The sequence below is a fragment of the Notolepis coatsorum genome, assembly GCF_963971535.1.
Source record: "Notolepis coatsorum genome assembly, chromosome: 3".
Lineage (NCBI taxonomy): Eukaryota > Metazoa > Chordata > Actinopteri > Aulopiformes > Paralepididae > Notolepis > Notolepis coatsorum.
In genome coordinates this window covers 199,444,740-199,458,193 of record NC_140167.1, presented here as the reverse complement: position 1 = coordinate 199,458,193, position 13,454 = coordinate 199,444,740, and the positions used below count along the sequence as shown (strand labels likewise).

At 46.1% G+C, this 13,454-nt stretch overlaps 1 protein-coding gene across 1 annotated transcript in view; it reads right to left on the bottom strand.

Annotated features, from left to right (window-relative positions):
* Nucleotides 1-13,454, bottom strand: part of plekhm3 (pleckstrin homology domain containing, family M, member 3) — a gene marked incomplete at its 3' end in the record, with an annotated part of 219,101 nt that overhangs the window by 144,521 nt on the left and 61,126 nt on the right. The window contains exon 2 of the mRNA XM_084311501.1: nt 9,868-10,851. Coding sequence (XP_084167627.1) covers nt 9,868-10,851 — 984 coding nt within the window. The remainder of the gene's footprint in view (nt 1-9,867; nt 10,852-13,454) is intronic.

The window sequence follows — 13,454 nt, the reverse complement described above, 5'->3', positions numbered from 1 at the left end:
AGTGGAGCAGTCTGCTGTCTGACGGGACTGGCTTTGATCCCTGTAGACAGTCTAGCTCGTCGGGGAATGAGTCTCTCTGGGCTCGCTGTAGCAGAAGGAGTTCTGCTTCTTCGTAGTTAGCTGCAGTAATGTCAGTAGTGGGCTGAACCTCTGGGTGGTGCCACAGGAATGTCTTTAGCTGCGCACTCTCAAGGGTGAGGCAGTCGTCTATGTTGGGATCTGTGAGGACGAGTGTGTGTGTCAACCCACAGAACATAGATTTCTTCTTCTCTGCCTCCTCTTCACTCGCCTCCCGTGGGGTGGGTGTAGGCCACTCTTCTTCCGGGAGCTTGAGGAACTCGGGCCCGTCACTATATAGATTGTGGCGGGTGAGGTCATCCAGGGACATTCCCCGGGTGATGACGTCAGCTGGGTTGTGTTTTGTGTCCACATACCTCCAGCTTGCTGCTTCTGTTAAAGGGGAACTATTTTACTATTCCTAGCACTATTTGGGCAACTTTAAACAATTCCTGTCAGTCTATTGAAGACATCTGTACGTTTAAAAAAAAAAAAATGCATTGGTTTATATTTCTAATCAAGTACTCAAACCCATCATTTTTCAGCCACAAGAAATCAGGCTGTTATGGCCTGGCTCCGCCCATAAGCACTTTGAGTGACAGTCAGTCGAGAGAGAGAGAGAGAGAGAGGGGGTGTAGACAGACAGACAGACAGACACCCTATGTCTATACGTTGTGTTAGTTTGCTGCTGCTATGAGAGAGAGAGAGAGAGAGAGAGAGAGAGAGAGAGAGAGAGAGACAGACAGACAGACAGACAGACAGACAGACAGACAGACAGACAGACAGACAGACAGACACCCTATGTCTATACGTTGTGTTAGTTTGCTGCTGCTATGAGAGAGAGAGAGAGAGAGAGAGAGATAGAGAGAGATAGAGAGAGAGAGAGAGAGAGAGAGAGCGAGAGAGAGCGAGAGAGAGAGAGAGAGAGAGAGAGAGAGAGAGAGAGAGAGAGAGAGAGAGAGAGAGAGAGAAAAAAAAGTGTAAACACTCTGCGTGTCCTCCCGGGAGAGGGAGCCGGGAGGACACGCAGAGTGTTTACAGTTCTCTCTCTCTCGGTTCGGGAGCATGAGCTGTCTGTGGCGCAGCGCGGTGGTGGACTTGAGCCGGGAGGACACGCAGAGTGTTTACAGTTCTCTCTCTCTCGGTTCGGGAGCATGAGCTGTCTGTGGCGCAGCGCGGTGGTGGACTTCCTCGAGAGGGAGAGGGAGACGCAGAGCGTTTACAGTTCTCTGCTTCTCTCACTCGGCGGGCAGCTAGAGGGGGCGGGTGTTATTATGCAAATGCACCATATGACGTCCCATATAGGCAAATTTTCAGATGACTCACTTGAGGGAGGGACATTATTGTGAGGGGAGAATTGGAAGAATGCGCCAAATCGAGAATTAGAGACATAGATTCTATTACTATAAGTCCACATAGCTAGAAAATAACCCTAAACACAGGAAAAGGTCATTTATAAGATAGTTCCCCTTTAAATCTTGGATCTCTGTGATTCTGACTCCCACGAAGACCTTGTATCTACACGAATCGGACTGGATCCATGTGAGTACGGTCATGGAGTCTGACCACAGGATTGTTCTTTGCACCGGGATGGTGAGTTCACATTGGATTAACGTGGCGAGTTGCGCTCCTGCTAGGGCTGCGCAGAGCTCTAGACGCGGGATAGATTGTTGCTTGCAGGGGGCTATTCTTGAGCGAGCCAGGATGAAGGCAGTATGTATTTCTCCTCCCTCCTCTCGGGCACGCAAGTAGGCCACCGAACCGTAGGCTACTTCGGAGGCGTCGCTGAAGACGTGCAGGTCCATCTGGCACGTCTCCGGCCTCACTGCGGGTGGGAAGTAGCTGCGGCGTATGTTGACACCTGGGAGTGAGCTGAGTTCTGTCTCCCACTCTCTCCATGTGGAGGCAAGGTGTTCGGGTATGGGGTCGTCCCAGCCCTGGTCCTTGTCCCATAACGCTCTTACAATCATCTTTGCCCTGGTGGTGTAAGGTAGAATACATCCCAACGGGTCATATTGTCTGGCGAGTGTTCTGTATACACTCCGTCTTGTGGTCGGTAGTGAAGTCGACCTTCCCTGCTCCTTGGTCAGGGGTGTGTGTTTATAATGGAGCGAGTCCGTTTTGAAGCGCCAGACTAGTCCTAGTGTCATTTCTTGGGCTTCTCCTGGGATGGTCGCCATCCAGGTCTCGCTGCTTGCTGCCTTGTCCTCTGGGGAGAGGCTGCGCAATACTTGAGGGTCGGTGCTGGCCCACTGCCGGAGATCAAAGCCGCCTTTGATCAGGGAGGCGCGGAGCTTGAGTAGGAGGGCCTCGGCTTCTTCTGGCGTCGAGACGCTTTGCAGACAGTTGTCCACGTAGAAACTATTTCCTACACTTTGTCGGACCTCTTCATCAGCTGCTGGGTCCTCTGCGACGTGTTTTTGCAGTGCAAACGTAGCACAGCATGGGCTGCATGTGGTTCCGAAAGGGAGGACTTCCCATTGATAGATGGATGGTTGCTCATCACCGATCCTCTCTCACCACAGTACTGACAAAACGGGAGGAGCCTACAGTCAAAACAAACGCACTTCATTAATTCCAATTCACCCACACCGCATTTTTTTTTACCAAAAAATATATTATATTATCGGAGCTATTAATAACGTTATCGGGTTTATCGGCCCGATAATTATCGTGCATCCCTAGTAAATACGCTGATGTTATTGAACGTGTAACTATATAACGTTAATGCCACAAAACGAATGCATTTGTTAATCATAAGTAGTAACTGATGCAGTAGTGTGTGTGTGGGGCGGCGTTGTTCAAAAGTTTGAACCAGATTGACGCGACACAATCCTCTTGGGCAAAACATCACGATATCCACGATACGTTTAAAAAGTGTATCGTTAATGAACTGTACCCGATATTTATATCGCCCAGCCCTAGTTGATGGTAGGGATGAACCAATCAGGGGGAGGTTAATGGTAGGGATGGGCATCTACACGGTGTAGTGTATCGAGAGGGGACCCTATTAACTGTTACACCGCTGAACGGCATGCTGGGTACAACTTGCTGGCTAGCCAGGTAGCATGACAGTCTGTTAACAGCTGGGAGAACAGATAGATAACAGAAAGAAAGAAAGAAAGAAAGAAAGAAAGAAAGAAAGAAAGAAAGAAAGAAAGAAAGAAAGAAAGAAAGAAAGAAAGAAAGAAAGAAAGAAAGAAAGAAAGAAAGAAAGAAAGAAAGAAAGAAAGAAAGAAAGAAAGAAAGAAAGAAAGAAAGAAAGAAAAGAAAGAAAAGAAAGAAAAGAAAGAAAGAAAGAAAGAAAGAAAGAAAGCAAGACCGGAGATGTTACATGGTAGCAACGTTTTGTATGTTTGCCATGTTGTTTCACTAAGTTCACACATTTCAAGCATCAGTGATGTAACGTTCAGAATTAATGCTTTTGTTCCCGGAAACACGCTAACCTGGTCCACTAGCGTTAGCTGTTAACAATGACAGCAGCCAGCTAGCTCGCTTGTTGGATTATCTCACGTTCGCTATTGAGTAAAATCAAAACCATATGTTAACGTGGAAGCTCAGACATTTCAAGCCCAGCAATGTATCTTTTGGAATTAATGATTTTGTTCCTGGAAATAACGTTAGCCTGCTGCCGTGAATATCTAGCTGTTAGCAAAGACAGCAGCTAGCTAGCTCTCCGGTTTGTTTGACAGCTAGCTAGCTCTCTTGTTTGATTGACAGCTAGCTAGCTCTCCTGTTTGTTTGACAGCTAGCTAGCTCTCCTGTTTGTTTGACAGCTAGCTAGCTCTCCTGTTTGTTTGACAGCTAGCTAGCTCTCTTGTTTGATTGACAGCTAGCTAGCTCTCTTGTTTGATTGACAGCTAGCTAGCTCTCTTGTTTGATTGACAGCTAGCTAGCTCTCCTGTTTGTTTGACAGCTAGCTAGCTCTCTTGTTTGTTTGACAGCTAGCTAGCTCTCTTGTTTGATTGACAGCTAGCTAGCTCTCTTGTTTGATTGACAGCTAGCTAGCTCTCTTGTTTGATTGACAGCTAGCTAGCTCTCTTGTTTGATTGACAGCTAGCTAGCTCTCCTGTTTGTTTGACAGCTAGCTAGCTCTCCTGTTTGTTTGACAGCTAGCTAGCTCTCTTGTTTGATTGACAGCTAGCTAGCTCTCTTGTTTGATTGACAGCTAGCTAGCTCTCTTGTTTGATTGACAGCTAGCTAGCTCTCCTGTTTGTTTGACAGCTAGCTAGCTCTCTTGTTTGTTTGACAGCTAGCTAGCTCTCTTGTTTGTTTGACAGCTAGCTAGCTCTCCTGTTAGTTTGACAGCTAGCAAGCTCTCTTGTTTGATTGACAGCTAGCTAGCTCTCCGTAAAAACAAATTCATATATTAACGTGTGTGTGTGGGGGGCGGGGGGGGGGGGTTCGATTAGTATTCTAATAGTTCTCAGAGACTATCGAACAGTAATTTTGTGAGTTTTGCCTTGGGAGCTGTTAGTGTGAGTTGTGTTGTGGAATAATAGATAAATCATCCCGGACGAGCCCCCATATTGTCGTGGAATAATAGATAAATGTGAGTAGCAAGTAACAATTTCTGAGTCCAAAGTTGAATAAAAATGAGATAGCTTTATTTCCTCATATGGCCACACAAGGAAAATGCTCAGTTCACCATCAGAAAAACGTGGTAACAAAATGTCTGACCGAGAAGTGAGAACGAGGTCTCATTAAACATACAATTAATACATGAAAGATTACGTAGGAGAATGGAAAATAACAAGGAAAGGACAAGATGGTGGTTAGAATAATCAATACTACGACTATGTTATGGCTATCCTGGAAGGAAAACAGAGCAGTTCCCACAAGCTATGTTATGGCTCTGAAGAAACACATCGTGTGACCCACAGCATATGGCCTCTGATAGAATACTTATTGTAATACAGCCTGTATAATGACATGAACATATTTCTACCACACTTGTTAGTGTGAGTTGTTAGTGTGAGTTGTTAGTGTCTATTTACGATTGCTTGTTGTTTGAGTAGGAGGACCTGGACTAACATCTGGGAGGACCTGGACCTGGACTAACATCTGGGAGGACCTGGCGGACGTGTGCGTGCGTGTGCGTGTGTGTGTGTGTGTGTGTGTGACTGGCCAGATCTCAATGACCTCTGCAACCAGACTGGAGTTCAGCTAAAATGGACAAGACCCATCAACACACAGACTGAAGTCCCTGTCTCTGATGAACTGATCACAGACCCCTGTGTGGTTGTGAAGACCAACATCACAACACCGCAGGAAGAGACTGTCGAACTGCACAGAGACTCTGCAAGGAGGGTTCTGCTTAGCATGAAGCAGTCTGAGATCAGGCAGCACTGGTGTGGACTCAGACTACAGGGAAAGCTAGCTTGTTTGGAGTTTGCTGACCACTCAGTCTCACACTCAGTGTATAAGAACGTCACTGTTGGTGAGGATGTTTTAAAATTTACCATCAAAGCAAGACTGCAGGTATTACCCACTCAATACAATCTGTCCACTTGGTATCCTCAAACTCACAGTCCATTCTGTTTAAACCATCAGGATTCACAACACCTAGAATCCATTGCACACATAACAAACGGATGTAATGCATACAAACACCTGTACATCGCTCGTCATGACCGTATTGTGGACATTGTGTCTGATGCGGTACGGAACATATCACCATCTAGTGCAGCAATGTACAAACATGCCAGAGTGAAACCAGAGTGGTTTGGCCTTACCAACGATGTTTTTGCTAACATACCAAATACACCGGACGTTGTTTTTGTTGACACCAACCACGGAGAGGTGCTGGTCATAGAAGTAGGCTGTACCTTTGATCTGTACATGGACCAAGCCTTCCGGGACAAGTATTAGGGATGCACCGATATGAAAATTTGCCACCGATACCGATTGTTCAACTAACACAATCGGCCGATACCGATATTTGTGGCAAAAAAATTATATTTGTAATTTTTTTTTATTTCATTTTTTTATATATATATTTGTTTGTAATTATTATAATTTTTTTAATGAAACTACTGTATATTTGTATGTGTATGTTTGTATTTGTAGGCCTATTTACTTACTTAAAAAAAGGAAACATCAAGAAATATGTTTATGGTATTAATTCCACCATGCCATGTAGCACTATCCCTCTCCCAGTATGGTCTGGCGGCCTGCAGCTGGATACTATTGTCTCAACCAGAGCTCTCAACCAATGCAATAGAACTATTTGGATTGACAGTCGATTCGGCCAATTACATCATACCGCTAGCACCCACCTCCTGCTGTTCTTACCACCAATCGGCAAGCGTTTATTCATTTTCTACTTCCGGGGATGCCGCCATTGATCTGCTTGCCAGAACCACAGTTACCACAACAAGCTTACCGTAGCTAATACGTTAGCTGCCCGCCGACCAGCGCTCCACAAGATGACCAAACGAGACATAATGATTTTACTGCAACAAATGTTATAATAAAACAAAGCCTTTCTATACATTTGTCTGATTGAAAACTTTATTAACAGATTGCAGAATGGATTGGGTACAACTCTCAGGGCTCTATGAGCAACGGAAGGAACTGAGCTAGTAGTTCGGGTAAATACTATGCAGATACTTTCTTAAATGCCATCTTCCCGAGAGAGGGGTGTTGACGGGGAGCTGTGATGGGTTCGCTTGGTTGTGTTATTAGCATTGAACAGCTAACCGAAAGCTAGCGTTAACTAACGTTAAAGGTTTAGCCATAACGTTACCTTGGCTAAAGTTGGGGCTATTCATAATCCAGCAATAATGGCTGCAGACCTGCAAGCAAAGTACAGCAAGTTGGCAAAGGAGTATTCCAACGTAAATCACATTTTCACCAGTAACGTTAGTCTTTCCATCCACCGGTAGCTCATGCTAGCTAACCTAGCTCACGTTAGCGTCGTCACTGAGCGACCACCTCGCGTACACAATTAATGACATGTTGCGGACAGCCATATCGGTGACAATGTTTAGCTTTTAGTGCCAAATGATAAGAGTCTGAAGCGGAGTCTCAAAAGAGAATGTTGAATATTTAGTAGTAACTTTGATGCAGTAGCTTGTGTGTGTGTGTGGGGGACAGTGGACTGAACTTATCGGCTACTGCCATCGGCACATTCAAGCTTATCGGCCGATACCGATACCCGACCGATACATCGGTGCACCCCTATTAACAAGTATATCAAATACCAACCACTGCTCAGTGTGATGGCTGACCTTGGGTATAGGTGTAGATATAGCGTACTTGTGTTCGGAAGTCTTGGCCATGTACACAAATGCACCATGACCGGTCTGAGAATTGCTGCAATGTCTAAAAGAAAAGCCAAACAAATTGCCAAATATTGCTGTCTCAGCTATTATTGGCAGCTTAGCCGCGTGGAGAAGGAGGTGCTATGTGTCCCTTAAGTGTTCAGTGCTGCTTGGCCCCGATACATTTGATTCCCTGTTTATGTAATATAATTTGTGGAACCAAATAAAGTATTAAAATGTGTGTGTGTGTGTGTGGTTGGGTGTGTGTGTGTGTGTGTGTGTGTGTGTGTGTGTGTGTGTGTGGTTGGGTGTGTGTGTGTGTGTGTGTGGTTGGGTGTGTGTGTGTGTGTGTGGTGTGTGTGTGTGTGTGTGTGTGTGTGTGTGTGTGTGTGTGTGTGTGTGTGTGTGTGTGTGTGTGTGTGTGTGTGTAGTTGGGGGGGGGGGGGGGTTGAGGGGAGGGGCTATTATAACAGCGAAGACAAGAGAGGCCCCCACTTTGATGTGTCTCATTCACACCAACATTTAAATGAAAATGTTCTGCATGTATGGAGAGCAGCGTGAGAGAGGTGTGTGTGTGTGTGTGCGTGTGCGTGTGCGTGTGTGTGTGCGTGGCACTGTCCACCTTTTGATGTGAACCCATCTCCAACCTTCTCCACTGCCCCCCACACACACACGCGCACACACACACACGCAAGTTCATGAGACAAAGATCTGTCCCCTCAGGCAGGGGGGGGGGGACCAGGGCAGCCTGAGAATCTACTCTGCCCGATGACAGGGTTCAAGCGAACGCTCGCGCGCACGTGCGCTCGCTCGGGGTCGGGGGGCGTGGGCTTCAAACGAACGCGACACTGAGCCCCTTCCTTCAGAAGGAGGGAGAGAACACACAGAACACACCTCACCAGGTAATTAGTTGAATACATGTTGCCGGTTTAAAAAAACATTTTGATCCCTAAATGACCAATCGGTGGACAGGGACAGACAAAGCCCCCGCCCCCTCCCTCCCCGCTATAGAAATGAAACGAGGCGAGTTCAAAGAGACATCACAGGAAACCCCGTTCTGAGCGCGAGAGCTGGAGGTCGGGGCCCCCTGTATGTATAGGAGGTAGAGCAGTCGTCTGGTAATCCGGAGGTTCCCGGTTAGATTCCCGCTCCTCCCGTGGTCCTTGCACGGTCGCCTCCGCCGTGTGAGTGAGTGAGTGAGTGAGTGAGTGAGTGAGTGAGTGAGTGAGTGAGTGAGTGAGTGAGTGAGTGAGTGAGTGAGTGAGTGAGTGAGTGAGTGAGTGAGTGAGTGAGTGAGTGGATATTTATTTGTATAACAACATAAAACAAAAACAAGAGATTGTCAGGGAGGTAGGTGTCTAATATTTATCTTTCTATCTTTCTTTCTACTGATTATGGCTATTTTATAAGATAGGTTATTATGTTACTTCATTAGATTAGATTCAAATGTATTGTCATTATACAGCACAAGTACAGGACAACGAAAATAAGTTTGGCATCCAACCAGAGTGCAAATCTAACAGTAAAGTGCAATAGTAATATACAATGTACAGGTGATTAAACTGGGTATAAAATAAAATATATAAATTAGTACTACTGGGTGTAAAACAGTATGGTAGTAGTCATACTGGCCAGCAGCATAACTAGTAAGAGTAGGTAAGAGATATGTACAGATATAGATATAGTATCTACAGATATAGATATAGTATCTACAGATATCTAAAAAGGATTATGTGCAGGTATGTACAGACAGGTGGATATATATATGGTATATATACAGCATTAATGTACTACCATACAGCGTTATATGCAGGTGTATAAGTAGGTATATAGGAGGATTATATGCAGACAGATATGGATATGTATATATATGTGGTAAATATTTAATGTTGATGGGGTTGATGTTGAGGTCCTTGGTTTCCACGAGGTCACCACGTTTGGAGATGTATTGTTCAACAGAGACTAGTGTTGTCACGATACTGAAATTTCAAACTTCGATAGGATACCTTGAAAAGTATCGATATTCGATACCATTTTCGATACCACAGGGAAAAAGGTTAAATCTCAAAATGTAAAAAAATAAATAAATAAATAAAAGAAAATTATATAAATTTTGCTTTTGTTGCTGGTTGATTCTCCTCAGCTTCTCTCTGGTACTATAAGAGAAGATAAATATAACCAGTGTTGGGAAAGTTCACTTTCTACATGAACTAGTTCAGTTCACAGTTCACAAATTTTAAAATGAACTAGTTCAGTTCATAGTTCAAATTTCAAAAATGTTAACTAAAGTTCATGGTTTCAAAAATGAACAAATTTATAGTTTATAGTTCTTTTTTCAATACGTTGCTGCGAGCTATTATTTTTCAAATGTATTGCCACAACCCATAATAGAACCACAGAATACTGGCATTTCCATAACGCTTTGCTGCCCCCCATTCAGTCCACACTAGTAGCAGCTGCAGCTTTCATCTCTACAGTATATTTTCGAAAACATGAGGAAAAACGTGCTTCTTGAATGGTCTTTAAGTATAATAATCTCACTCACCTGCACACCTGAAGCCCTGGGCCGTCAGCCCCTTCTCCACAGCCAGACAGGTGAGGATGCTGAGGAAGCTGCTGGTGACCGACTGCCGCTTGGCTCTCTGCGCCTCCCTCTGCCTCCTCTCCCGGGCCGGCCGGCAGCGCAGCAGCACCTCCTGGGGCCCCGCGGCCTCCCCCGCCCCCCGGCCGGGCCTCTGAGCGCCCACCGCCCTGCGCAGGGCCTCCACCCAGTCCTGGGCCTTGAGTGGACTCTCGGCCCGCAGGCGGAGCACCTCGCCGGGGAAGACGGCCTGGAAGCGCGGGTCCCGGGGGTCGGCGGGCCCTCCTGCGCTCTCGGGCTCCTGGTCGCGCCGCACGGCCAGGCAGGAGGCCAGCGGGAGGCGCAGCACGGCCTCGCTCACCGGGCCGCGCCCCTCCGTGGGGAAGGCCTGCAGGGCGGAGCGGCTGAGCACGAAGGTGAAGGCGCGCCACTCGCCCTCCGTCAGCCGGTGGAGCAGGCCGGCGTGCAGGACGTCCGGGCAGCGCTTGGTGAACAGGGGCAGGGCGGTGGGCCGGGCCGGGGGGGGCGGGGGCTCGTCTGGGCCGGGGGGCGAGGAGGGGGGCGAGGCGGGGGGGAGCCGGGACCTGCCGCGTGGCTGCACCGCGGGCCTGGCCGCCAGAACCCGCTCCCACAGCAGCCTCCGCCACTCCAGCGCCTCCCACTGGCAGGCCGCGCGCAGCTGCAGACGCTGGGTGCTGTTGAAGAAGAGGGCCTGGAGGGTGCGCGCGTCGCCCGGCTGGGCGGGCGGGGTCAGGGTGACGCTCTGGCAGTGGGACAGGGAGTAGGCGGTGGCCAGTTGCCGGTTGGCGCTGCTGTCCAGGGTGTAGAGGCGGAGCTCGCAGGGGGTCAGCTCCACGTGGCACGGGGTCCAGCGCCCCCTGGTGGTCTCCCGCTGCTCCATGGAGCCCTGCTTCACCACACTGCTGCTGCTGCTGCTGCCTTTATCTGCTGGGGGGGAGAGAGAGAGAGAGAGAGAGGGGGGAGGGGGGGAAGAGAGAGAGAGGGAGGGGGGAGGGGGGAAGAGAGAGAGAGAGAGGGGAGAGAGAGGGGGGAGAGAGAGAGGGGGGAGGGGAGAGGGGAGGAGAGAGAGGAGGGGGAGAGAGAGGGGGGGGAGAGAGAGGGCTTCAAATTTGGAATGATCAATTTGAAACACTTATAATTCTACACTACAACCACTTTTTATACTCCAAAAAAGGGCCATAAGGATAGTTCACATTGCAGATTATCGTGATCACACAAACATATTATTTTTAAAGTCAAAAACATTAAAGTTAAATGATCTTGTGGAATTTAAAACGGCACAATTAATGTATAAAGCAAAAGGCCATGTACTTCAGGAAACATTCAAGAACTGTTCTTTGATAGGGAGGGGGGTTATAATATGAGGGGAGAACTCAATTTAAAAATTCGAAATGTACGCACTACCATGAGAAGACACTGTATCTCGATATGTGGAGTGAAACTGTGGAACAGTCTAAATGTGGTGCTAAAGCAATGTCCAAACAAGAGACAATTCAAACTGATGTATAAGGAAATTATGTTCACGAGGTACAGGGATGAAGAAGGGACTTGATATTCACGGTTGTTTACAATTTTATTTTATTTCTTTCATGTTTTACATATATCGTTTTTTTTTGCATATATATATATAAAAGATTTATGTTTTAAATTAGTACACTCATTTGAGTAGTGGAAAAGGGGTAGGATTAAATAAGTGTATACTTCTTCCTACTCATTTTCGAACATGTAAATTGTTTTGCTTTTGTTTAGTTATTATTTTGTTTGAGTTATGTTTTGATTTTGTTTAGTTATTTATTTTGTTTGTATTCATTTACATGTTCGAAATAAAGATTTCAAATAAAAAATAAAATCAAAATTGACCTCTGAGCTATATAGTTGTGAATAAAATTCTCTAAAAGTGTCATTGATGTTTTTTGAATCCGTTGTCACTACTTAAGGTGCAGCGTCATCTCTTAAACTGAATTCTCCATTTCAACCATTATGTAAACAAAAGCACATGGCCTGCGATGAATTGATGCATTAAATAAGCAGAGAATTAAATGAGGGGAAGTAGCGGCTAGGGATGGGCGTGAGTAATCGACTCGTAGATGAGAAAAATCGAAAAGAAAAAAAAATCGAAATTATAAATCTTTACGAATTTCTTTTATTATTATTTATTTTTTAGATATCTTTTCACATGTATGTGTAAGATTTTAACTGTTTGTTGGCTACCTTAAACATATATACGTGAATAAACAAAAATAAGTTAAACATTTTATTTTATTTTTATATATTTATATATATTTTTTTAGTTTTTTTCCCTTTTCGAGTATTACACGATTAATCGAGTATATCATGCGATCAATCGATCTGGATTTTTCTTTAAAATGCCCATCCCTAGTAGCGGCTAGCGGGCATGACGGACTGTGACGTTACTGGTTGTCCATAACGATTTGTGTTTTTAATTAATTAATTAAAAGCCTAAAGAAATATGAATTCAAGAAGGTAAAACGAATAGTGAATTAACACATATTTAGTAACCCTTTCACTGCCACACGACAGAAGGTTAACCCTTTACTATCACACAACCGACGGCGATGCTCCATCATTAGCATCATTAGCTCCGCAGCCGCATCTGCGGAGCTAATGATGCTAATGATGGAGCATCGCCGTCGGTTGTGTGATAGTAAAGGGCTTCTGTATTGTCACAGTGAAAGGGTTAACCGGCTGTCGTGTGGCAGTGAAAGGGTTAACAGGCTGAAAAAAAAACAATTAGCGATTGAATAGGCTAAACGGTGTATTCAAATAGCCTAACCAATAAACATAATAAAATGTCTCGGAACATTGGCTTGCAGTTGCATTATTGCAAACTAAAGAAATATGAATTCAAGAAGTTAAAACGAATAACAGGCTGAAAAAAAACAATTAGCCGTAATAGGCTAAACAGTGTAAAAGGCAATACGCCTCGGAACATTGGCTTGCAGTTGCATTATTGCAAATAGCCTAACGCAATAATAATATTAGGCCTGCCGTTCAGGATGTAAAATAAAGTAGCCTAGTGTGGCTTCTAAAACAAGGTCAGAAGGGTGGCCGGGTAGCGCAGCGGACTAAGCGTCTGTCTACCACCGCAGAGACAGTGGGATAGAATCCAGCTGTGGTGCCTCCGGGTTGGCCGACCGTCCATACCGACACAATTGGCAGTGTCAGCGGGTGGGAAGCCGGAGAGGGTGGGTCCTGGTCGTTGTAAAACAGCGACTCCTACAGTTCGGTTCCTACGTCACAGTCCGTCATGCCCGCTAGCCGCTACTAGGGATGGGTTCGGTCGGGGCGCCTGCACAGCGAGGGAAGGATCTGGGGGAGGTAGTGTGACCTTCCACACGTTACACTCTCCCAGTGAGAGTCCACGCTGCCAGGTGAAAAGAAGCGGTGGGCTGGCTACACATACATGTGTCGGAGGAAGCATGTGATAGTCTCCGCCCTCCCAGACCGACGGTAGGGGGTAGAGTGCGCAACGACCAGGAAGGGGATTGGGAATTGGCATAACGACTAAA